The sequence below is a fragment of the Haemaphysalis longicornis genome, unplaced genomic scaffold, assembly GCF_048455015.1.
Source record: "Haemaphysalis longicornis isolate Haplotype H1 unplaced genomic scaffold, Haemaphysalis longicornis Haplotype H1 scaffold_23, whole genome shotgun sequence".
Lineage (NCBI taxonomy): Eukaryota > Metazoa > Arthropoda > Arachnida > Ixodida > Ixodidae > Haemaphysalis > Haemaphysalis longicornis.
The window spans coordinates 6,213,792-6,240,751 of NW_027526306.1; the positions used below are offsets into that span (position 1 = coordinate 6,213,792).

The following is a 26,960-nucleotide window of genomic DNA, read 5'->3' on the forward strand; positions in this document are numbered from 1 at the left end:
ATTTTTAAACCTGACCAAAAGAGTTGAGAGATAAAATTCTAGAAATGTCATAAACCAACTAACAGGCATGCCCGCAGAATTTTAGAACGACACAATACCATTGGCGTTTTTGCCTTACTGAACAGCGCTCAGCATTCCACTTTATGGAATTCAATAAAAAGCTCTTCCGCATCAATAGAAAATGCAGAATGGCCAGCCAAGCTCCCTTCGCAGTTACAGAATAAACTAATAACTTCTTCCGAATTACGTACCAGAAACGGTTCCCCTAGTTCTAAACCATTAAGCGACTTTTGCAAAAACTTTGAAAGTGCACCTTGCAAAGAACGTTTTTCGGTCAGAATTGCAGAAAAAGTTAGAGAATTTTGGAGGGTTTTTGCAGTGTACGCCACTTCCAGGTCATCAGTTTTCGCACCCGCAATCTCTTTTTTATTATTAGTAATGTTCACATCGCCACAGTAACGCAGGGCTTCGGTTTTTACCCGTAACATAACTGGCTGGCGGGAACACAAAATTCCTTTTTAAAGCTTCTCTACCTTTTCCTTGAGCAAGTTTTTTTTTCATGAAACAAAACCACCCTCCTTGACAGGCAACGTCGAGACCAAGTTATTGTTCCGCAAGAAACCATAGTGTTGCTCACACGACTACTACTTCGCTCCGCTCTCCTACTACCACCCACAAGGCAGTGTACCACTCCTGCTATGCACCTCTGCTTGTCATCCTGACCTGCACAGGACGCCACTTTTCTGACCATTGACACAAACTAACAGGATGCATCTTCAGCCAACAACAGAATTTCTGACCACAATTGAACATCGACTCTGCTTCGCTCGTCAAATTTACATCCCGAAAGGATTTTACTTTCTGTGGCAGAACCTTTTTATCTTAAGAAGCTCGCTTCCAGGAACCTAGCGTCGGAAAGCACGAGACCACAAAAATCCTTCACGGTTTCCTTTTCAGGAATTCAACGTTGATATAGTCTACAGCTGTCGTCAAGACAAACAGAATGAAGACCCGACAGTGCCCGCAGATTCCCTTCAGGAGACGAATTTGTCTCCACAGTTCCTTGTGAGTCATTCTTATGAATATTCCTGCTCTTCGCCATGAAAGGATTCCAGGAGGGCAAACAAGTTGCCCATACTTAGGTACCAGGTGAAGGCCAAGGGCAAAAATGTAGACTTGTGCGCTACACGAAGCGCTGGTGATGACTTTAATTTACGTGATAGAAGGGTTGCCACAAAGAAAAACGTTAACAGCGTCTATTGGATTAGAAATAAGGACAACGAAAGCGCTAAGTTGGGCAAGTTGGTTACTACCTAAGGAATTCATTGTACTAGCGAACATAATTTCAGGGACAAAGCTAAAAGGGGAGAGGATAACACGCTTTAACATGAACTCAGTTTATGCTTCAGAAGCAGGAAAACACTAAAATGTACATATTTGAAAGGGGTCTCATAAAAACGCAGCGAAAACAAAAAAAAGAACAGTGTCGCCCATATCACAGGCAACATCACAGCGCCGGCCTATATCACATGGCGTAAATTAAGCTTCCACCTGTGTACAGCAATTCATCAATGGCCCATGCGAAACCACCTTCTCCTCTCCAAGAAGTTGAATTCTTTTGCGGACAGCGCCCAGGACGTTGCACTGGCGCCCCTTTCCCCTTCTCTGCCTATTAAGAAAGCATCAACCATTTCACGGTCTGTTTGGGAGGAAGACCTGTACACGATGCACGTCTGGCAGAAATCTGGAGTGCAACCTATGCAACTAAGGCAATGATTAGCCAGGTGGTCAGCCCCCATCTCCGCATCCAAAGCCGCATGAGGATCTCTGAGCCTTACATTAAGTCACCTGGCTGTTTGGCCAATGTAGCACTTTTTACATGACAGGGGGATCCTGTGGACCACACTCGTCGCACAATCCACAAACCTAATTGTGTGCTTTACGACGTAGCTGGACCTGGTGCAAGGGTTATTCACCCTACGCACCAGCTTTTGCAGCCTCTCAGGTTCCGAGGACGCCACCGGGACACCACACTTCCCACCAACCTTTACCAGGCGGTGGGACACTTGGTGTAAGCAATGCCAGCCACTACAGGATCTTCCTGCCTTTGGAAGTTCGAAGCGGGCATGTGGTCTGTTTTGAGATAATTCAGAAGGCTCTCTGCCACAGAGGTCACCATTTCAAGTGGAACACCTGCCTCTTCGGTTTTCTTCTTCTTTCTTTATTACATGATGAAAAATATGGGAGGTTGACGGCTTACAGGAGCGCCGGGTACTGCTTCTAGCGTAAGCTACTGTTCGTAGAAGACATTTTAAAAGTCTCAAACACACTGCCCAGTTCGGTGAGGTGAGCTCTTCCGGGGAGTTGTTGAAAAGTTCATGGTGTCAGGTAGACCGCACACAATAGACAGCAAACACAAATTTGTCCTCGGTGTCCCTTAATGGGAGTCAGTAATTATACTAGTCACTTGATGTGGGTAGGGGGAAATTCACACAAAACAGCTAATCACAAATCACACAGAAGATCACAAACAGATCTCTCACTAGAGAAGTGACGATATATAGTACAGAATGGAGGAGGGAAAACCTGCACGATGACACACGCAATAAAACGTAATGTGGCTAGTCATGCTTCTAGCCTCTACGGGGGCAATAATACCGAAGGTAGAGTTTCATTCCATACTAATAAAGTCCTAATAAAGTACTAAGAATGCAGTTTCTAGAAAGAGTTTTAGTGCATAAAACTAACACGTCCCTGATTCGGTGTTGCCCATAGCCCGAGAATTTTGGCGAGGTTAAACTGCCTATTGTCTAAAGACATGAGCACACCTTTAAAGTGCCTCCTGGCATCTTCATGTCGGGGACATTCTAAAATTACATGATGAATTGTTTCATCAGGATGGCCACGTAAACATGACACATAAACATGACCACATAGACATCAGGATGACCCCATAGACGTCTTGCTAACTTACTTGTCAAGTAAGCTAGCCTGCATTTTATACTGGCAATACCTGGTAAGCGCCGCCCTTAATATATTCTTCGCTATACCTCGCAGCTCGATGCCTATGCCTCCCGGGGCACCTTGATTGTGAAGATCTGCAGATGTGCGGAGTATTTCTTTGTGGTGTTGGTTGAGTTGTCCCCGGTTATAGAGATAACATTGTTGTCCTTGTGCTACGCGTTTACATTCTGTGTGCAGACGGTCTGAGCTTCATGAACGAGTCTTCTGTGATCGGTGTTTAACAGTTTTCGGATGTGCGCCTGCAACTAGGTGGTGATCAGCCATGTTCGCAGTATGTCTCGCGTAGTAAAAAGGGCATCCTACCCTACCAGTCAGCCGATTTAAAGCTTCTGAAGCGAGGCAATACGAAGAACATTCTAACTTTGCGCTTACCAAGTCTTACAAATGCAGGCTAGCTTTCACGAGCAAGCTTAAACACCGAAAGCGGGGGTTTTTCGCCTGAAGTGGGTGTCTCAGCGGCGGAGAGCCTTATGAAGGATCTCAAAACAGACCACGTGCCGGTTTCCGTATACCAAATGCAGAAACTTCCTGTAGTGACTGTGCTTAACGCGCACCAACTATCCCACCGACAGACAAATGTTGGTGGGACGTGCGGTGTGCAGATGGTGTCCTCGGCACCTGAAAGGCTGTCAGAGATGGTGCGCAGGGTGTTTAACCCCTTGCACAATGACCAGCTGTATCGTAACGCACACAAGTGGGTTTGCGGAATGTGCGACGGGAGTACTCTACAGGACCCCGAGTAGTGCAAAAAGTGCGGTGTTGGGAAAACAGGCTGGTGCCTTAATTTAAGGCTCAGATAGCCCCATGCGGGTGTGAATGCGCAAATGGGGGCTGGCCACCTGGCTAATCATTACCGTTGGTACATCGGGTGCACTCCAGATTTCTGCCAGACACGCATCGTGTACAGGTCTTCCTCCCAAAGAGACCAAGAAATAGTTGACGCTTTCTTGATAGGAAGAGAAGGGGAAGGTGCGTCACCGCATAGTCCTTCGAACTGTCCTTACGGAATTCAATTTTTGGGAGAGGGAAAGGTTCTTGCGCAAGGGCGATAGTTGAATTGTTGTACACACGTTGGGGTTATATGTATGCTATGTGAAATGGGCCGGCGCTGTAATGTGACCTGTGATATGAGCAATACTATTAAATGCAGAGCATTTCTTTAACTCACGATGTCACCCGTTTTAGTTGTCCATCGTAGTCCGCACCCCTCCCCCTACACTATATAAAAAAAATAATACTTACCGGCGCCTGGTTTCGATCCCACGACCCTGCGGGCGGAACGCAAGGTACATGGCGCTCTACCCACTGCGCCACAAAGCTGACACAGAATGGAGGGCTGCGAACGCGCCTTATATCCTTGACTCATTCAAACTACGTCAAGAAGCTGCTGATACAACGCATTCACTACCTGTGGGCGGAACGCGAGGAACATGGTGCTCTTCCCACTGCGCCACAATAATCATACCCACCTGCTAATAAATGATGTCACGTGACCACGTAATTAGGTCTCCTCATTTATATACAATACAACAACCAACAGCAACAAGTGCAACAACATTAACGTAACGCAAACTACTTAACGTCGTGCGCCCCCGGAAATGATCTGCATTTGATCGTGCCCCTCGCGAGGGGGATGTTTTTATAGTTGTTTTTGCTGCGTTTTTATGGTAACCCTTTCAAATATGTACATTTTAGTGTTTTCCTGTTTCCGCAGCATAAACTGAGTTGAAATTGTCTCGTCTTTAGCTTTGTCTCTGTCTTAATGTTCGGTTTTACGATAAATTGCTTAGCAATCAACTCCTCCAACTTAGCTCTTGAGTTGTCGTTACATTCACGTACACAACGCCTTCGCCATTTGGTACTGACGGTGAACGTAATCGAAAAAAATAGAGGGAATTGTTGGTTCTGAGCCTGCTGTCGATGCTTTTAGGTGAAGCCTAACGACCTGAATGGAGCACAGCCCAAAGGTAAGCCCATTTTTATGACAGTATTTGTTCAGCCTTTTCAGCAGAAGGGGTGGATTTTTTTCTTCGCAAATATCGGAGTCCTTTTCTCTCTTGTCACTTAATGAGGCACAGTATAAACGTTTTATCAATGAACACCTCTTCTGTATGCTGGTACGGAATTAGCTTGATAATGCGCACACACTCGGAATTTGATTCTTCGTCAAAAATAATTGCGTCGATGATGATTTTCGAACTTTCCGGTGGAAGGGAGATGAAAAGATAGTTTTAAAGCGCCTACGCAGCCAATTAAAGCTTTGCTTTATGGAACGAGCCACAGTTGTCAACCATTGGCTGCACGAGCGTTAGGAGGTTATAATAAATAGTGTTTGAGATTTTTGCCTCAATGGCCTTTCTTGAAACCGATGTGGTGATGTACAAGTTGAAGCTTTTCTTGCCAGTATTCCTCACCGTGAAAGAAGTTGGCTCAAGCCGAAAGCTGTAAGCTCTGGCTTGACTCGACGAAGCCTGCAAGGGAAATTCCAAAATTAGTTTTGCTTGAATTACTCTCGGAAAACTCAAAGCCGTAAGAAGTATATGCGATGTTGCGCATTCGGAGAAATCCGGAATGTTTCGCGCTCAGGAAAGAACAAATGCTCTTTAACGTTCTTTGGCAGAAAGAGGCACTGTTCTAGACGTTGTCAGCACTTACAAGGTGGACATAACGGACAGAACGCTCCGTGTGCAGAGCACTGTGTAGTATAAGTATAAAATGCTAAATGCACACCCCGCCGAAAAAATATTGAAGATAACCGCCAAGGCGCGACACCATACCGATTTTTACTGCACAGGCATGGTAAGCAGCATCGATAATTTTCCTATGGCGCGATAATTTTACGTACCCGAGTGATTTATTTTGGATTTTATGCCACTTTCACGTGGCCAGTTACAAGTATGCGAGTGTAGATTTTTCCAACTAATATTTTGAAGTAATTGTTCTACTATAAAGTTTATCGCACGCTGAAAGCTAAGCGTCTTGTTCTGCTTTCTGTTGTACTTGTTAGCTCCACTGCCAGTTGAATAGTGGACCTGTAATATAGCGTTTTTCCCTAATGAACCAAATGAACCAAATGAAGTTATTAAAAAACAGCTACATTTCAGTAAACCAAGAGAGAAAGGGGAAGGGCAATATTTCAGTTGGTATTGCTGTGACGCCAACAACGCTTAAACATTTTATTCGTAAATAAGAAGTGGAAGCGGCCGTTACACGCACGTAGTGCGATTCTTTGGCGCTGGACTGGGATCATTGTGTTGTTTTATCAGAGCAACGGAAACGTAAGTATGGTAAATTCAGGAACATGGTCAACAGCCGAATAACGTCTACAGTATAAATTGTGGCTTTGATAAAAGTCTTGCTAGTACAAGTATTCTTACAGTCGAAAGAATTTACAGCACTTTGTGTAATTATTTAATGTTGGCTGTATACCGTTGCTGCGACTTTATAATTATGATCGTTTTCGTCGTCTTCTTCACCAGCCTCATCTGCGTCATTATGATTGTTAGCGATCACTACAACACTAACCTAACACCTGTGCCGAAGAGCTCCACAAAGACGGTACTCCGTGGCTGACCCATATATACAGAAATAATGCCGATAGTGCATTCTAGTGCGCATAAAGGAAGTGGCAGTGGGGCATCCCGGGTGAATGCAGTCGGAAGTGGCTGGTTAATTATGTCGAAGAGTTAGAAATGTTCAGGATACAAAGGGCTTTTTTTTGCTGTTGGAGTTCCGCATAAACAAATATAACGTTGCTTGTTCAGCAATGCGTAATTATGAATGAGATTACTTTCGTCTTCTGCGGGCAAAGTTTATCAAAAACAATTACAGGTTCCGCCTGTTTTGCTAGGAGAGAAGATTACGTAACTTCAAAGATATAGCTGAGACTTTTATCGTGAGGCATAGCGTGCGTGAAGTTTCCTCTACCTGCTTTATTTAAGCCGGGATTCCAACAGGCCTTTCATTTGGATGCCACAAGTGCGCCCAAATGTTTTATTGCTAATTTTAGATTTGTGCCTGTCTCAAGAATGAACAAAGTTGTTGTTTTATTTGTGGTTTTCATGCAACAGTCATCTTATTTTAGCCTTTAGTTCTATCCCTTCTCTAGTTGTTCTGTGCGTAACTTCCGCTTGTAAGAAAAACGCCACCTTACCAAAGAGCCCACCTGCCGTTACTGTTTTCAATGATTACAGTGAGTAATTTCTTTTCACAAACCAAGCACCTTGTTAGGTGAAAAGAAAAAGATGTCGCAGTTTCACGTAGCTGTCATTTGTATCTTGGTAACGGTAATAACGGCTAAAATTCGGCGTCCAGCAGCATTGACTCAATAGGGTTGTTATAGCGGATTGCCCGTTGTTCACATTCCAGTGGCAACAATTCTTTGACGGCGCGACCCATCCGTTGTATTAAACTCCTTCCAGTCCGTCTCAGTGTGCCCAGACCGGAAAGCCTTCCATCTTTGAGGCGAACCTTTACGCTGTACCAAGAGCCATAAATGTCGATGACGTCCTCAATGGCGAGGCCTCGTGACGTGTAAGCAATAGAGACTTCGCGGAGCCTGGCGTCTACGAAGCGATCATCGTGTCAACAAAAATAACCTGCATAAAAATATGCCTAATTAATGGTTTGAGTTCGCCAAAAGCCCGCAAAAATTTTAAACGTCATCACAACATCAGGTCAAGTGGTGCAGATTCAGCGTAAACTACCCAGCAAATTAGTTGCTGCTGGAATGCAAACGTGTGTGTTTGGAGATTTTGAACTGTTTATTTTTAGGCTCTGTCGATCATTTACAAATATTTTGCAAAACATTTCCGCATTTCGACCACGTTTTAAAACCACGTACTAGAACCGCGATTGTAAATACGTTAACCCTGCTTCTATGGAACTAATCCCGCAAATTTCCGCTTAAACTTCCGAATGGCATATACAATGAAAACGTTTGGTTAACGAATGCTTTATTTTGTACTTTGGGAATATTCACCGAATTGGAGTGGCAAAAGTGCGAGCCAGCTGTCTGTTGCAGCTATCTCCAGCTTCGTCTATCGCCAATGCTTCGACTATTCCTCGTCCGATCCTGCTTGTCTTCCTTCCGATAACCGCGATGTTGTGCAAGTAGGCGTCACGCTAGCAGTCTCGAACACGGGTAGCAAGACGGCCGGAAGGGGTAGCTTGGAGTGAAGCAGCATGCTTCGGGGCCCCGTCGTTCAGGCAACGGCGGGTTTGTCCAATGCACGCGGACTGCCACCTCAGGGGAATTTTCCACTCCACAATTTTGCGGCAATCTGCGTAATTTGTGCGGTGTTTTTTGTCGCAAACTGGCCTCTGCGCGCACCTGTTCACCTGACGGCACATGCCATAGACGTTGTTGGGGGCGGGAAATACGACCTGGATGCTATGTTTTCTCCACGTTTTCATGGTATGTGAAAACCCATGTACGTACGGCAGATCTGCCATCCGTCTTGTGTCCTCTTGAGTGGGTTGAGGAGCCCGTCTCCAGTGTTTGTGTGAACTCTCGAATTTGGTGGCTTCTGGCTAGTTGCGATATCGTTGAAAGGGAGCGGTAAAAACACGAATGCCACAGTAAAAATACGCTTCGTCGCGTCAGAGAATTGCGTTAAGTCAATGTTACTTGACATCAAACATTAGAATTGCATCGTATGGTGAGCGAACCGTACGAAGTTTTGCATCTTTAAATGCAAAGTCTTTGTCATGGATAGATCTCGCCAACTTCGCTGCATCATCACCAGCGCACACAGATGCACGCTGAAATAGTTGAAAGAGACCATCAGGCACGTTTTTGAAACAAAGCCTAATGGTTGGTCAAGAGCCTCACCCGCACCGGCCCCAACGTGACCACGGTTAACATGGACATGCATTTCCTACATTCATCAATATATTTTGATAGCCCTGGCTCGGGTTTTACTTCTGTTACGGAAGCAACTGTGCAACTAAAATCAGAAGGGTGTTCTATGCTCAGGCGTGCATTCTTTTAGAGACTTTCTCATCCTATCTGTCGCGATAACTCAAGGAGGAAGCTACCGGTCGAGCGCTGTACGTAACCTTGCCGAATACCGCGGCATTTTTATGCTCGAACATGATCCGAGCGAGCAAAAACTTCCACCTAGTGTGCAGATAAGCGGCAAATTATCCACACAAATTGCCTCCCAAGGGGCCAAGTAAACACAGTGAACTCGCCCGTAATGACCTGTCCATAAGGCTTCGTTCGCAATGTCTAAACAAATTCACATTTTGTGTGTTTCGGGCGCCGAAGCTAGAGCTCGGCTATATAGATCCCGGTAGTCGAATGTTTCGGAACCATTTTGACCCGCTGGGCATATTCAATATGCCGCGAAGTATGAGCACGCTGCCGGTTTTGCTTTTGGCCTCTATCACTGGACAAACGCATACAAACAATTACCCAAAAAAGTCCCGGCTACCTAACCAAAAAGTTCCTATAAACACGCAAACCTACTAAATAAATCCGAAATTCTTCCAACCTGTTTCATGAAACCTGGACCTGCCCTATCATCTGGCGCCTTCAGTGAACACCACCACAAATACGTTGGCGCTATGGGAGGCAACTCTGGCCAGCTACGACTTTGGGATGCAGGACTTGATTCTTGGAACCCGGAGAAGAGCAGAAAAGTCTGGGGCCCTAGAAGGAGGGCACCGCCCCGATAACAGCCGAGACACCTCTTTTTATAAACTATTTACCTCGCTCTCCCTCCATCCGTACGAAAAGCGGCCGCCCCAGCCGGAAATTGAACCCGCGTCCTGGACGCCGCAGCGCAACGCCCTAGCCCGAATTCAGCGAAGGGGATCTGCTTCTCCGAAAATGAGTACGTGGAACAAGCACGCGCACCGGCTTGGCACAATTCATTGAGGGAAGAAAGTTCTTATCGGGTTTAAGCTGCCGACGCTACGCAGATGGTGGGGTGCGCCATGGTGCAAGGCTCCCCATTAGTTTTGTCCACTTGGGGATTTTTAACGTGCTCCAAAATCTAGAACACACGTGCGTTTTGGTTTTTCGCCTCCAGCAGAAAAGCGGCCACCGCGGCCGGGAATGGAACCAGCTGTCTTGTGATAAGCAGCACAACGCCTTATCCACTGCGCCACAGCTACGAGCCAGGGCGAAAGGCGTTCTCAATAAAATGCCCAACAGGTATAAAGCTTTGTGCAATACCGACGCAGCGAAGGTGGTTGCAAAACAAGGATTCGGGCCTTACCTGCAACCAGTCTTTCATACGAATTGATTTACGAAAGACACGTAAACGCAGTTGCTCAGCACTAGAAGTGGACTGCCAATTTCTTTCCCTCGTTGCTCCTCGTATTGACGCATTTCGTCCCGAGGGATCACAATGCGTTGTCTTTCTATATTTATATTGCAACCCACATAAACACACCAAAACTCAGGTGCTCCACTACATTCAAAAGCAGGTTTGAGTAAAGGTCGGTCCCTGAGGAATGCCGAAATGTCATTTATTTATATATGTATTGTATATACCTGCATTAAAAACGTGTTTTATATGTACATATAAATTTTACATGGGTGCAATTGCGTATATGCGATTTTTTATTCTATATACATATGTATTTATGTGCCGGTATGTACATTCCTGACGCGCGTCAAGGGACTATCGCTTGTGTTTTAGTCTTGTTCCTACGATTTCTTGGTCACTTTTTTTCTTGGTCTTGCAAATGCGCTCTAAACAACCGATATTTCAGTTCGCTCATTTACTTTTTTGTTACATTTTCGCGTCATCACAAATTTCTCTCGCCCAATGTTTTCCACTATATAAGAATTATGTGTAACATTGCAATTTATGCATTGACGTGCAGATGAAGGCATTGCACGGTTGATAGTTTTGCGATGTTTTTATTCGTGTGCCGGAATGTTTTTGGGTGATTTTTAACTTTCCCTTCGTTGTGTGACATCGGTGCATCATATGTGTATTTTTGGTGTTTTGGGTCGATTTTCTATCATCATTTCTAATGCTTCCTGTTAAAAGTTTTCTTTAGGTCACTGTTTCGAGTTTTGCAATTATAAACAAACGCGTCACATCGCCAATTCAGCATTTTTACGAAGATACAAGCGTTGTATGTTTGGTGCTTTTTACTATTCCTAATTATTGGTTCGAATAGATTTTCCTTTGCTTTTGGTCATTAGTCTTGTGACAGCGGGGCATAAAATACATACTATTTCCTGGGTTCGTTGGGGTGGGTAGTTTATTTTAAACTTCCCTTAACGGCTTTCTTCTATGCCAACTTCACATGGCACTAACTCCTACCATCCACCTTTATACCCCTGCCCGGATGTCACAGTATTACCGCGACGGATACGCTAACACCTCCATGTTGTAAATTAGCAGACGTATCGTATGCGTTTTGGTGTTGGAATAAAAAAAATCTGCAAATTCTTCAAAAGCACCCTATTTTATTTCAAATTATGAACACAAACGCTCTGACCCAGGCCTCGCTAGCACACGCGGCCAAGACACTTGGGGGGCATCTATTATTCTTGCCGTCACCTGCAGAACACCGAATTCGGCCGTAAAAATTTCCCACCCGTCAATGTTTTTTTTTGTACTTTGAACCACCAATTAATATCATTCCCCATTATTATAACTGCAATGACAGCTAATTTCGCTTACTACGCATTTTCGCGCAGGCACAGAGTGTTACTAGGTTCGTGCCTTTTGATGATTTTTTATTCGTCTTTGGTTACCCTTTTTGCGTTGAGATTCCCATCGCAAGCAACGAGGTCGTTTAGTGGGAGTGTACATGGCACTCGCGAGCACGCAATCCTGCAATTAGCACGCGCACATTACTCATGTAGGCCTCACCGCATGTCTCTCATATCAGTTCCCAAGTCAAAGGCTACAATTCATCAAAGGCTGGAATGACACGGCACATACTCCTGTAGCCTCACCCAGCAAAGAGTACCTTAATCGGGATCGTGGTGTGCTACTCGCTTATTCCTACTACACTGCATAGCACGCTCAAATTTGTCGTGGAGGCCTACAAAGGCCAACACGCGTCGACTAGGCGTGCCTTCATTCAACTTAATTTGCCCGGCTGCGGTGGTCTCAGGTGTGCGGGCCAGTCTTGACTTCTAAACGTTTCATATTCGAATTCCACCCTATCCAAATTTAGCGAAATGTATCTTTCGGCCGTTTTGTGTTTCATCAGTACGGCATTTGCCTGTGTGCAAAATACGTCGCTTTTTCTTTCCTCGCTCTCTTTCCCTCTCTTGCAGAGCCGGGAGGGACTCGCGCCGTGTTCCGGGTTGGAAATTGCTTCGAGGTATGGTGTACTGCAAGTTTCTGCGTCTGCTAAGCGACCTCCCCCACCCAACTACGTGAAGGCTAGGGCGCAGCAAGCGTTCAATGCAGTGATCCGCGTAAAATGCTATGAACAAGGGGCCAACCAATGGGTTTTGTTGTCTCTACAATTGCGCGCGTAAATACAACGTGATAGTACACACGCCTTTTATAAATAATGCAACTTCAGTCAAAACAGTTCCCGAATAAAACCAGTTTATTCTGGGCTATGACAGTTTCGGGACACATCCTATACATAAGAAGGAGCCATAGGGATCGATATATGAAGGGTAATGATTCTTACTTTGAGGCAGAAGATAATGTAGGTTTGGTAAATGAGCTTCTTTCAAAAAAATATTCTCCAAAACGCTTTTCAGTGGGCTCAAGAGACAAACAGAAACAAGCAATTGCTACCAATTAAAGTTAGGATAAATTCTTATCTGAGACAAGTAGAAATTTGTGAGGCATCTGCCCTGTTCCATTAGATGCCGATAAAAAGGTGAGCGCAACATTTTATAAATGAGGAAATTCATTCACGTGCATGCAAAATCTTAAAATTACTTAGTTTTCATTGAATTCCACTTCCCAAATCTTCTCCTTCATTACTGTTTGCGGCGATCGATGGAGTGTCCTTCAAACCAGCGCTCAGTTCAATCAAGGCATATGGGATTTCTTCAGCTGATCTTTGAATGACATGATTCTTAAGCCTGTACTCTCTGCAGCCCTTAACTTCACACTGGACAAGATATTCTGAACCACAAACGAACAGGAATACATTTTGTTGTCCACAGCTCGGCCCTGAACCATCGACTGCACCGACATTTTAATGTTAAAATTGCGGTTGTTTTCACCATTGTCTGCTTTTTGGGTGCTATTTCTTGGAAGCCGTTATGAGGGCCACAATATCAGTATTGCACTAGTCCGAGTCAATCATAATCGCCCGTAGAAGCTGCTGTAGCTCTTCCCTTGAATATCAGGCTGCTGTCCACTGTGGGCTTCTAACCATAACACGGCCTCTATCTCCTTTTTCGCATCGACTGTTGAAGATGTGGGTGGGCCGACTCTGGACAATTATCCGGTGACGATCTGTGAGACGATGATAAAGCGAAACGTGGCCTGTAAGGACAGGTAAATAACCTTTGGGACGTGCGTGATTGGGATGTCACGATAGTGGCGTTGCGGAGGGGGTCCGACAATGCTGACTCTTGAAGAGGTGTCTTTTCCATGTTGAGGTGGGCGAGAGAAATCGCACATGCTGCTCTCAGGCCTGGTCTGTACTCGGTCAAGTTCTGCAACGCCTCTGTCCAGGAGATGGAAGAACGTAGCGGGGGACGGGGCCTCAGGCGGGTGTTGCTCGCCGCCAAAGAGCGAAAGCGCACCAGATTCAAAGTCACCTTCTAGGAATCTAGAAGGATTGGTGTAGATGGCGATGGTACTGCCCCTGAACAAATGGATCATGCCCAAGCAGGCGCAATTATCGGCCGGCTTACAAAAAATCGCCATGCCTATATAAATCTCATAAGAAAAGTGTCTTGGCGGCCGCAACGCTAAAAGAGAGAATATTTCAATATTTGGTTGAAGATATGAGAAAATACCGTAGCTGAACCTGCTTCCGGTTGGATAATCAGCCAGGGCGAGCATACATGCGTGCGCGAAATTCTGCCTTTAGAACCTCAAGTGACATAAGAGCCTTCCTGTAACAGCGACCTGTGCACTGAAAGCGGAGCCTCAACGTGCTAGCGCCGGAATATGGACAACTGACATCATAATGCAAAATCGCCATCGAATTCATTCTCCTTGAATCAAGTGCTCAACGCAGGTTGCTTTTAAGAGAAACTGTGAAGTACGTGTTTCAATGTCTTGTATGGCCCCGTAATGCCGTAATACCCCAATTGGCGCAGGAAGGGCAGCATGTGGCTGTTTGAGATAATTATGTGCGACTGAAGTTTGTAAGGGAAACGCAAACTGCTTGTTGATGTTCAATAAGAATCACTTATATGTAGCAGTTGTAATTGAGGCTTATGTCTGTATATACGCCAAGGTGGCCCATTTCCAAAGACCAAACAGGTGGTCTTTTAAAACTATTATTTCGTCAGCAAAGCTGTCCAGAGCCAGCTTTCTCCGTACATCGTACGGAAAAACCTAGAATCTCCAACAAAAATATGCTTATGGAGGTCCGCGCAGTAGACCTTCCAGCTTTACGCCACGAAACCGGCAACCTAACAAGTGGGTCGCCCCAAAGGCTTTAGGGGCATGGGTTTAAAAACAGTGCGTTACAATAACATGAGCAGCCAATTGGAAAGAAAAACAAACACTTTCCGTGCTCGGACTCAAACCTGGGTCCCTTGCTTTGCGTGACTGGCGTCTATTCAATTGAGCTATCATCCCATTCCCGGAGTAAACCATTTCATTTGGGTTCGGAGTGCTGGCGTTGGCTTTGGACATGGCTCCGAGATCTAGCGCGTGCTGACGCCGCTCACTTTGGGAGAGATGTGGAAGCCTGCGGACGGAACGATCCGGGCCTTCCAGTCCCGCAGAACTTTCAGCGGCAAGTTCGAATATAAATGTCAGGTGCAACAGCCGGGTCTCCGACGAGTAAAGAGGGGCGCCCACCTGTGCACTTTCTCCAACCTTGCACCAATAGCGCAAGCTGCGCCAAATTTTTTTAACAACGAAGTTGCTCAGCAAATCGTATTTTTCCAGCCGCAGTTAAAGATACCAAGAAAATGCCGAGCCGGCCTTTGTGAGCGCGTGGATCGTGGCGACCGCCAAGCAGTTCAAAAAACCAAGACAATGCCACGCGCTGGTGTGTGCGTGCGTGACTACCACCGCCCAGCGTCCCTGTCGCACGTTTGTCAAGCCAAGCATGCCCACTTAGGGAGATTTCCCAACGTTGGCCAACAAAAAGAAGTCCAGCTTTCGCCGAAATCGCGATAACACCTACTCGGAGCGAAAAAGACTCCAGCGTTAGCCGCAAACGTGGGAACACTTTCTCGGAACGAGAAAGACATGTCACAGCGTGCGGCCGTTCAAGGTGACGTCCAATGATTATCACTTTCACAAAAATGAAGGAATGTCACATTTACGGCAACAATAATGGAGTATAGGTGGTTGCGGCAGCTAAGGAGAAGCAAATCGGCTGCAATCGCGGACTTAAACCGTCGTGATGGTCGTGAAGGTGGCATAAAGCTTCCCTACTTTCAAGTGTTGCACGTTAGTGTGAACTACCAAAAGACGAAAATGTTTGGGTGTCTCTTTGTCCAACGAGTCAGCCAGACGGGAAAACAAGACGTTTATGTCAGCAAGCCTTCCCAGGCCACTAAATTTGGTAACATGCTTACCTTACACATATACTACTATCATTTTTTGCGCTTACTTATTACTGTTATAACATTTTAAGCGCAGTTTCCATAGGACGGGGCACCTATTTTGCGAAACCCACAAAACGATCTCCTATTTCCTAAACCTATTAATGATCCTGTTGTCAATGCAGGGTGGTCATTCAGTTAGGCTGCTTACTTTTTCTGAACCATTAGCGTTCCCAGCTTTAGGTGCACAGGTAAAGATAATGCCCGCTTAGCAACTACACCTTGTGGGAATTGTGTTATACCATTGCAGCAGTAGCAGACCGGGGTTGTACGCTTTCCTTCGCTGAAAGTTTTAAATTTTGTAACTACGGGAATTTACAGCGAAACTGCCTTGCGCAAGGTTCTGACCACATTCGAATGCGTTTATCACGTCGCGTAGACAAAAACAAACAATGACACTTGCTCGCTCGCTCCTTAGCTTCTAAGATGCTCTTTTGCACTGAATTAATGTAAGTATCCCAAAAAGTCCTTCAGAAATTTACCGCTAAGCATGTCAAATATCACGTTGAGCTTCATTTACTTTTCAGGATTAGTTGAGTGACAATGAAGTCGTAAACGTTAGGGAATTCTGCGTTCTTTATTTCTGGTCTCTTATCTTTAGGGTAAGATCCATCGCGGAGTCCTGTACCTATACGGTATAGGTGGATCTGCAATAAACAGGGCAACATTGTCGACAACTTGCTGGACGTATTTCCTCGATGCATGTTTCAGCTGTTCAAGCTCATTAACATCCAACGCGCGCTCCGGGGCTGCTCCGAAAAAATTCGCAACAGATCCGACGGTTCCTAAAGGTTTCGCCGTTACGTTCACTGGGGCGGTGAAGTCGAGCTCGTAGTTGGTGATCTCAAGCGTGTTGTACCTCCTGAAAAGGGAAACAAACCACGCTTAAGGTCGATGCAAATTTTTAAAACGTCAGCATAAATACAAGGTTTTAAGATTTGCAAACACAGTCAGATGTTAAAACCGTACGGATTACACTCGTCCACACGTTGTGGATACAATGCAGTAGCTATTTTGGTGAGTTGCCTGATGAAGCGCTGTATAAATGTAGTGAGCAGGCGCCACATCACAAAGACAGCGTAAGAAACAGGCGAACTAAGAGTAAACAAATAAGAAAATGCCACCTGCGGACAGTTTCCACACGCTTTCCTCTACCTGCTTTCGCGCCTTCATGCAATTTGTCACAACAGTCTTGCATTCTGGCAATAGCATCAAACGGCCCAAGGAGCGCAAAATACGCCTTACGATATCTGAAGCAGCGACACAGATCCTAAAACAGCCGACGGGAGAGAGAGGAAAATGTAAGCGACTAGAAAAAAAACAACTCAGAAAATCTAACACAGGATAGCAATCTAATTGAGAGTTTCGCAATGTGCTTAACCCTGGCATCTCCGGCAAAACTTCGCCTCCATAGATGTACTCCATAAGAGTGGAGGTAGTAAATGGCCTGCGGTCTTCGCCTTTGAAAAACATCGACAACTGGCGTACACAGTTCGAAGTACAATGCGTTTGACGTTGCTTAGGCCGTCCTTGCACTCACACCCAGGGTAACCACAAATTAAGGTTCACTGAAGGCCTAACAGAATGTACACTTAGCTTGATTCGCCACTGACGTGGGAAGCTTGCGGCCATTTCGCCAACTACTATTACGCTGTCTACAATACTCGTATTCACTCTCAACGGGACTGAAAAACTACAACTACAGCTCTAATCAGAAGCTCACGGTCTATTATTCAATTCTCCTTTGATGGCGTCGTCAACATCACCTACCAAGGCTGTTGCAAGCTCCCTTAGTGGGATTAGCCAGACACGATGACCATGGCCATCAGAGGATCACGGCCAATTGGCCAGTTCCCATTTACTGCGACTAGTTTTTAATAATTTTGCGGAATGAACAACAATTTCGGTACCGCAGTGGAGAAGGGTGAGTTACCAAAGACTGGCGTCTTTCACAAAAGGCAGTTCGTTAGAGTTCAGGCATAATTTCTCGTAGTCGTGTGTAAATGATGAAAAAACCCGAGACATCTCCACTAATGTAAAACCTGTGGAGGGGCGAAGCATGCAGTGTGTAGGCGTATTCGTGGCGACTGGCGTTTTCGCCAACAGAGATTAAACCGTTGGGAGGTAGAGGTATACAGCGGTGCTGTTAACGTCTCGCGTCTTTAAGCGCGAAGCGCTCTAGCGTGGGGCGTGAACAATTGTCCCGGAGTTTTCTTAGTACGCGTTACGAAGCGTTCGATAGTGAGGCGTAAACTAGTGTCTCGATGCTTTTCAGTACGCGTTACAAAGCGTACTAGCGTGAGGCATGAACGAGTGCCCCGGCCTTTTCTAGCGCGCGTTACATTCTAGCGTGAAGTGTAAACCAGTGTCCCAGGGTTTTGTTAGCGTGACTACATGAGCCGACGGTTTTTACGACTACAGGAGACGCCAGCAGCCTAAGCCACTAAGGGGCTTTGCCCCTAAATGATTTTATTTTGTTCCCTTGCTGCGTGCAAACACCCCTCATGGTGTATCTATTTCTCCTACCTGGAGAAAAAAGGCGGCCGAAATATTTAACCATCGTGATTGCTGGTAGTGTTAACCTACCTTTTTTCCCCTGCAATTTTCTAAACGAATGGTCTTTCGTCTCCCCATACTTGCCATGCTACGAACTTACATGCACGTTCGCGCAGTGGGTACTCAAGGTAAAAATTAGTTGCGAGCGAATTTTCGTTGTTATAGGTCGATGTTTGGGCTTACAAAACGTGCTTGTTTTAGATTGTTGAGTTCGACCGTCACCTGAAAGCACCCGTTGCTGAAAGATTGTACCAATGACGCAAAATTCACTTCCTGGTTTGGCTGATAAATGCAGTTCTATTTTTGCATGCCAGAAATACTGAACATGAAAGCGAAATTTAATAGTGAGCGTCACATAAACACAAGCTTATATAATAACGAAACCACGACGACGAAACACAAGTTTAGTTACTCAAAAGATGTACTATGTCGAAATAACCATTTGCCAATTTTTAATGAAACTTCTTAGAGCTGTATCACATATTAAAGAAATAGCGATAAAAAAAATGTGACAAGTCTCAAGCCACTTTCTTGTTTCAGAGGCTTCTTTGTTTCGCAGCAGCGGAAATCATGAATCGACACACAATGTGGCTGCATGATTGCCGAGGCGCTCGCAATTGCATTTGATCGTGCATTTTGAATCGTAATTGCCATTAGCGAACAGCTAAATGTATTTTTAGTATTTTTCCTAATCCGCCACTGCTGAAGTCGATTAGTTAAAAATATAATTCATTTAAATACTTATAACAATCATTGTGGTGAAAACTACTTCCCTGGGACAAAACAGGGTTTTGTAGGAAGGTCTTTTTTTTTTTTAAAGTTGCATGTTGTCTTTGACATTCCTTAGAATACACATCGTGTCGGTATCGTGCCGGTGATCGTTTCGGTATATGTCTCTCGAGGCAGCACCCTGTGTTATGCACGATTTTAGTTTCATTGAGTAAATAAAAACAGCCCGAAAAAGACCCAGAAAGAGAAACTTCACCAAAATTACGAAAGGTCAGTATCGTATGGAAGAAAAAAAGTATTTGGGCTGCTTGACAGTAGGAACTATTTGACTTGCGACGCGTTTACATGCCTTTGGACATTCTTATCTTCACTAATTAAACTATATTGACAGCCGGTCATGCTTCCACCGGAAGGATAGTGGCTTTAGGCAGCAGTTCAATGACAAATTGTTTATCGGCTGCTCCAGCTAGTTCTGGCCGGGTGAATGTAGGGTGGATTCGGAGACGATCTCCAAGTGTTCCTTTTTTAACGTTACCGTCTTTCTCCGGTAGGAAAAGACGGTAACATTCTCCTACTGGAGAAAGACGATAACCGAGATTGACGCCTATGCTATTGGTAATATAAGCAGGTGGAACTTCTAGCAAGACTTCTACGCTCCCTTGTAGCCCTGCAATACGTTTTGTCTCCTAATTTAGCATAAGTGAGCAGACTTTAGCGCGGGAATGACAGCCTCTGGGACTCCATTTTATCCTTCCAGGATCATTTCCCTTCATCGAAGCTGGAAATGCTACGGCGCCCGGAATGTGTCTTTTCGGAAAAAGATAACACTATAAACAAAATGATTTTATCAGTAAACAAATTAGCTTCATGCGCAGGGGGCCCATTCACATCTATTCAATGTCATATCATCCGGGATTACTGGGGCAGTAAGTAAAGATCTAATACTGGGTGTGGACATCCTCTTATTAATGCTCAGATTACTTCAGTGGCGTTTTGACAATCAAACGTGTTTGGGTGACCTAAGAAGATGTTATGCAAAACTTTCTTGTTTTAATGCGAGCTTGTTTCGTAACACAATTGTGCCGGGAATGTCATTTAGTAGCGAGGAGTGTTTCCGAAGCTCATAATCTCGCAGCCTAGTACTAACTCAGGGTGCCGCATTTCTGGTTTCGGTGCTACGTTGGAAAACAAGTTGTGTACAGCAGAAAAGGCTGATCACTCTGTAAAGATCAGCTTATTGAAAAGTACACTTCGTGTGAATAAAAATAATGTAATATTTATCTCCTAAATTGTTCTATGTAGGACCGAGGGGTATTGGGAGAATGGTTATAGAAGCTTTCCCACACAGCTGATCCAACAGTTAAGATACCAGTGTTCGTTTCTTTATATCTCGCTCTTCCTATTTCGTCATCATTTCACCGACGTTTAAGCTGGCGTTTCGCCCCTGGCAGAACCTCGCCCACTAGGTTTATCTTCTTGTAAGTTGTCTCGGCCTACCGAAGCGGGCATACAGAAAGCATCGGATATTTTCACTTATTTCGGCATGCAATAATGTTATTCATTACGTCTTCACTTCCTAGCTGAGTGCTTAGATGCTATGCCTGCCAATTACAAGCTTCTTCGCTTCTGCCACAGTTCCTCCCCTTAATGCTCGCGTCTTTCTTTTCGTTTTCTACATAAAAATGTTGCCAACGTTGCCACTGTTAGTCAATTTTCCTGATTCTGATAAGTTGGCAGGCTTTTTTGATGTTCAATACTTCGTCGTATCATCGCAGGACTTTGTTTATCCGGATAGTTTGCCACCTTTTTATGTTATCGTTGGGCTATAGCAACTGTTGAGCCCAGCGACTGCAGCAAAACTAAGGCTTCGATTGTGATAAGAATTCAACACGCTTAGAGAGCCTAAGTAATGTACGCGCAGCTTTCTCTTACAGCTTCGAGAAAAAATCAAAACGAATTTCCTAAACAAAGTTGGTAGAGCACAAAGGTTTCTCCCACGCAAACTTAAAGTGATCAAAGTCGAAAGCCAAGGACCACGCAACGATGCCAAGACATGAAAGAAGAAGCGGGGACCAGGCCAACGCGGAGCAGCAAATTCTGAAGTTCCGTCGAATGAAGCGACGATGCAAGGCAAGCGTAGATAAGAGAGCTCTGACCTTCAAAAAGAACAAGCCGAACGGAAACGCCTGCACAGAGAGGTACCTCAGGGTGAAGAACCCGATGCATGGTTCATGCATCGCACACAGCTCCGCGGTTGCAGCGGATTTCAAAGGCGTGAAACTGGCTTTGATTTTTATATTTAGAGTTTCCACTATATGGTAATCTCTCGTATGAACATAGCTGATTCTATTAATGCTCATAGGACAGCTACCCGACAGATTCTAGGCGATTAGTGAGGCCCATGCGCAGCAAATGTACTAGCACTTTCTTCCATCTCACCTCACGCCTTCAGTACTTACTCTGTGATCTCCAAGATCGCTTGAACAGCAGGTATGCGCAGCTCAAAAGTGAAGTCAGTAGTAACCGTGAACCATGAGCCGCTCGTTACTGTTCCCATTCCCTGCACGAAGAGGTCGTTAAATCTGAGATCAAAGCGAGCGCTCAGGCCACATTCGCCGAGCTTGACGACGTTTTCGCCTCTTGTTTTGACGTTCGACAAGCCTGTAACGTTGCCTCCAGACACCGACACGGAGCCGAAGGAGCAGTTGAAGGTTTCCAGGTCCCGGGGCAGCGGAGCAGGCTCGAAGCCCGTGGAAACGACGAGTGTTCTGAGGCATCCGTCGAATACCCATTGCTCGCGTTCTGCAGAACGGGGCGCCCACCTCCTTCTCCGTGAGTAAGACGACTGTTCTTCACTGTAGTCTTCAGAACTGTACTCACTGTCCTCCTCAGAATTTTCCTCCGCACTGTCTTCCTCGTCGCCATGGCTTGGAACGTTCAGGCGACGTAGCACATCCAAGTAGGCAGACGCACCGTTGAGGGCCTTTTTCCAAGTCCGAATGGGATCCGTGGCTACACAAAGAGCACAATACGAGCGACTTAAAAAGGAGCACTAAATACATACCTCCTGTTATCATATTATGTTGTCTATGGCTCATTGCAGTAAGTCTTCCGCGTGCACGTAGAGTCTTCGACAAAAATTTCTTGGCCACGGTTACTTTGGCTGGCGCGGGCGCGCGGTCAAACATGCACGCTGCGCTTGACGGTCACGGCTGGTGGGCGTTGATAAAGTAGCAAGAGGAACTTTCACTTTCGCATTCATAGTGGGGTTCGTGCGACAAGTGTGGCGCGAAGTGTCTGATCTGAAGCGAAGTGTCCCCTCTGAAAACTTGCTGTGTGATGCACTTATTGCCGAAGCCATACAAAGGCAAGAGAGAAAGTTTTCCTGGCTCTGCTAAGCCGCATACGCAGTCAAAAGTGGCAACTGCAGCGCCTCTACTTGGTAGCGCGGCTGCTCCGGTCATGGCCGCCGTTGTATACGAAATTTCGGCAAAAACTGTACATCAGTAGTACTCGTAGTAACCCATAAGCACCAACTTTTATCGCTTTTCCGGTTTATACTTGACAGATACGGACAACGTACTTGTTAACAAACGAGCCATGGAATATTCCTAATTACAGTTGCCTTCCATTTTTTCTTCAGTTAAAAAATCGCTGCATTCCAAACAAGAATGCTCTATGGTCGGCAATGGAAAATTCTTTGTATGGTTGTCTATCTATGTGATCTAATTAGCTGTAGCCGTTTCTATGGCTCCCTTTATGTTTTATTATCGAAAATGTTATTGGCGTCTTTATCTTCTCCATTGAATTCATCTGTGGTATTTGTACAGCCTTTCCTATGGGCGTCTTTAGGTATTTTTTTCGACATCCCTATGGGTGTCTAGCTCCTCCTATGATTGTATCTATAGTACAGCTAGACCAGTTCTTATGACTGGACTTAGCTCTTCCTACCGGCAAGCCTACCAGTTCTTTTTACTTTGCTTACGTTTGTATCATTGGGTTAGCTATACCCGTTCTGTTGGCTGTTTTTAGGTCCTCGTATCAATATGTCTATAGGTGTGTTCACTTCATTTATCAGTGGTTTAGCTATAGCCGCTTCTAAGGCTATTTTTGGCTATTGTTATCCCTATGGCTCTCCTTAGCTTCTTCTAAATATTAGAGGCTCTCTATAGGAGTCTTTAGCATTTACTATACATGGTGAAGATCTTTTAGGGCATTTTATTTCGTCGTCTTAAGACAATTCATACATAGCCCAGAAGCATGTGAAGTTATGGGTACCTAGAGCTCCTCCTCTGGTACTTCTTCGATTATGTGCCTAGCTGCGGCGTGTGATAAATGTTGTTTTAGCACTTAGCAAAAAAAGAGGATGACAAAGTGACACATGGAAACACTCCGGCAAACGTTGAAAGGCACCTGGCTGGCCCACATTCATATCACATACAGCGCAAAATATGTGTGTGTCCGGTGTTTGTAGTCATTTTTTTGCAAAACTGTTGTCTGAATATGTGCTATACAGTATGTGATTCTCTTCCTTTGTTGGATATTGCTTTTGGCCTCGTTCACAACAGGCTTACACACAACGCTTAAACACAATGCAAAACCAAGAGGATTATTAATTCCCTTCATTACACAAGAGAAACTATACGCCACTTCGCTGACAGCCTACGGACAGTCTAAGGTTCAACATCGGTCGCCCTTGACATTCCCGCTTCCACATACACCATGACTAATGTATATTTGTCGTGGAAATACACGCGGCTTCCACATCTCCGGCAAACGTCGCATGGTACCTGCGGAAAATGATCGCTAATTTGTTGAGAAGAGAAGTGTGTGGTTTTCCGCAGTTCCCGCTTGTTTACTCGCACCAGAGTACTGGCGAGGGCGACGTCCCCCAGAAGATTGCTCTCGGCATACACTTGCAAACTTTGACAACAGACCGTGTCAAGCGTTGCAACATAAATTTAAATTTTGATCAGTAGCTGCCTTCAGTTGCACTTGTTAAATAAGTTCGGCAGAATCATTGTCGAATGCTATCGGACAAATACTTTTCTATAATTGTCTCATAAACATCACCATGCTATACATGTAGGTCAATCAGACATTTTGCCGCATAGTCAGCTGCAGGAGCTTGTATTGCTGCATCTCTAGCTTCAGGGTAAACACTTTTCTATGACTCGCACAAGAGAACTGAATGGTTTCTTGTCTACAGTCCTGCAGCTACAGGAGCTTTGTAGCGGTAGGTCTTTAGAAATATGTAGGCCGCTAAGGTAGCCTTAATAGTGGATATATAGCCTAAACAAAATAGAGTGTTCTATAGCTGCGTGAAGAGGTATTTGCAGTTTACAGACTTTACCCTGCGAAAAATAAGAACTTCATTAGCTGGCTGTACCCTATTTTACTCCTTTTTCAGAGTGGCCATTGGGACCTGTGAGCCTGATACCTTACCATGAATTGTTCCACAGGCACCCATATATCATTTTTGTGCGGGATGACAAGCCTCCACACAGCCGACAAAACGAAACAAAGCAAACGTGATCACCAGTGCTGTCACACATAGCGTAACACAATCCCGGGCAGTTTTGGCAAGCCAGGGTACGCGGTACAGCCGACGTGTGGTTTTCTCCTGTAGACGATTGCGAAAATAATTTCTTACTGCAAGAAGGGAGTACAGGCTGACAGTCAACCACACCTAAGGCGAAATACGGAAACTAGTTTGTTATTTTTTGTATTAAAAGAGATAATTTTTGAAGTGTTTGACGAATGATAGAAAGTAGAGGAAAACCTTATCCCTCGGTGGGACGTGAGCTGACGTCTACACGAATAAGTGTGGAATTACATACCAGTTACGCTACTGGAGACTCTGTGATCCCCAGCACTTTCTTGCCAACTTGCGTCAATAGTGCAGCCATATTGCGAAGGTCTCCAGGTATTCTCCCGCCATAAAAAAGGGCGGCACTGTAGTCTCCGCCTATATCCTTTGGTGTCGGCGTAGGCCCTACTTGAATGGACATAAATAGGGTGTTGCAGGTGGAAGGTGTATTGTATGCCTCACGGATGTAGCTAGCGCGGTTGCGCCAACTCGTGGGAATGGATCCTTATTTTGAACACTCAAACCGCATTTGAGCGTTTACGAAACGTCGGGAGCGGTCATCTAGCCGGCACCTCTTTTATTCTCCCTATGGCACCAAGGCGGCAGCAACTGTGGCACTCGCCGGGCATTTAGTAAAGAAGCATTGCGTTTAGGGACCAACTGAATTAACACAAAAACATTCAGAAGTGAAAATACCAAAGAAGGCAAAGTGTCAGTAATTGATCGCTTCAAGTGCGGAAGCACCACTACCATAAGAATGGTATTTTTGAAGAAAATACGCAAACATCCCTTTCTGGAGCCTGTCTTCTAAAACTGATTTCCCAACTCCCCAACCTTCTGCACCTACTTTTTAATTTTGCGCGTAGGGATGATACTTATGTTTGCCAAGCGCACATCGTTTCCTCTTTCTCGCAATCTCACTACGCACGACATCTTGCCAGCAAGGAATATCTTACTGTAAGGTGTGTGGCGCCTCTCCTAATTAGAAACACGCCCATAGGACTTATCCTCGCCCCAAATGATCACTCTACACCTTCTCACTCTCATCCATTTCCAACGCGCATTTCATACACGGTGAAAAGCTGAGACGCCTCTCAACCAAATCTTCCCTCAGTATTATGGCCCCGCCTCGCCCTGCACATCAACCACTTGCGGGCCCTCAGTCTTAGGAAGAATCTGTTTAGGCTCCTTCGCGAACCTACAGAGCGTGCTTTTCTGCAACGCAGATATGGTTGTCTTTAAACAATTTGTTGTTTCTCTCCCAGTCACACATTTTTTTGTGAAACCCCTGTTGAAGATTTTATCGTGAGGACGTGTGTATATTCTAGCCGATAACTTATCTTATGTAGTTTATTATTTCTAATATTTTAGTTAATTTATATTTCTTAGTGTATTATATTTATTATAGCAAATTATTCTAGTTTACAATCATTTATAAACGTAGATGGCATCTGCCACTTTTTTTTGTGCACGAGTTATTAAAGGCGTGCTGACAAACATATCTTCCTGTGGTAGGCATCGTTATTCTCACGGCTTTTGGTTGCGTGTACATCCTAACGTACTTGCGGCATCAACTGCTCGGGTGCACTCAAACGGCTTTCCATGGGTGGTCAGGTGGCCCTGTGCGCACTTTTCGCTAGTAAAACGCATTTATCTCCAGGCGGCGTTTATCTGGGCCGTAAAAGAATTAGCTGCGGTTTTCGCGGTTACTCCCTGGTCAAAAAACCCAACAAAATATACGACAGAATGACCCTGTAATAGAATAGGAAATTCTGACGTCTGTACAACCGAAATGTCCGTCATGCCACAGACATCTGCAGTTCTATAACAGACATTCCTGTGTCACAACAGACCATCCTGTAGTCCAGAGAAAGATCCCTGTCTTCCGCCAGACATTCCTGTTGTGCAACAGAAATTTCTGTTGTGCGACAGGAATTTTTGTTGTGTTCTTTTACTGCCGCAAGTATCATTATGGCCGTCTCTAGGCCGGTATGTCGGAGCACCGTAGCTGATCATGTAGTGAGGTAAGGTAATCGCAATTCTCTGGAAGATCTTCCGCTTACACGCCCCTGTCCGTAATATCAGCCTTCTATGGACTCGGGACGCTTCTCTCTTCTTAACAAAAACATTGGCAATATCCAAGCCTGTGAATTATCTACTAAAACCCCCAAAATCACCTGAATCATTCGCCTGGTCACGTTCAAATGATGTCACGCAACAGTAGCGCTGCTCAATACAGCCTTTCCCTCACCCCAAGCTTCCGAAAAGTAAACAAGTCGCACTGCGGAAACTTCAAAGCTTTCTGACCAAATTGGACCCCACTAGATACCCCGCCACACGTAAATTCTGCCGTTACGTACGTATGTGAATTCA

General features: G+C 45.1%; 1 protein-coding gene across 1 annotated transcript in view; it reads right to left on the reverse strand.

The window, feature by feature from the left end:
* Positions 1–16,270: 16,270 nt before the first annotated feature.
* Positions 16,271–26,960, reverse strand: part of LOC144172551 (uncharacterized) — a 29,717-nt gene continuing 19,027 nt past the window's right edge. Inside the window, exons 4-5 of the mRNA XM_077701226.1 lie at positions 21,457–22,009; positions 16,271–16,574 (exon numbers count right to left, since the gene is read on the reverse strand). Of these exons, the coding sequence (XP_077557352.1) occupies positions 16,310–16,574; positions 21,457–22,009 (818 nt within the window). The 3' untranslated portion in view covers positions 16,271–16,309. The remainder of the gene's footprint in view (positions 16,575–21,456; positions 22,010–26,960) is intronic.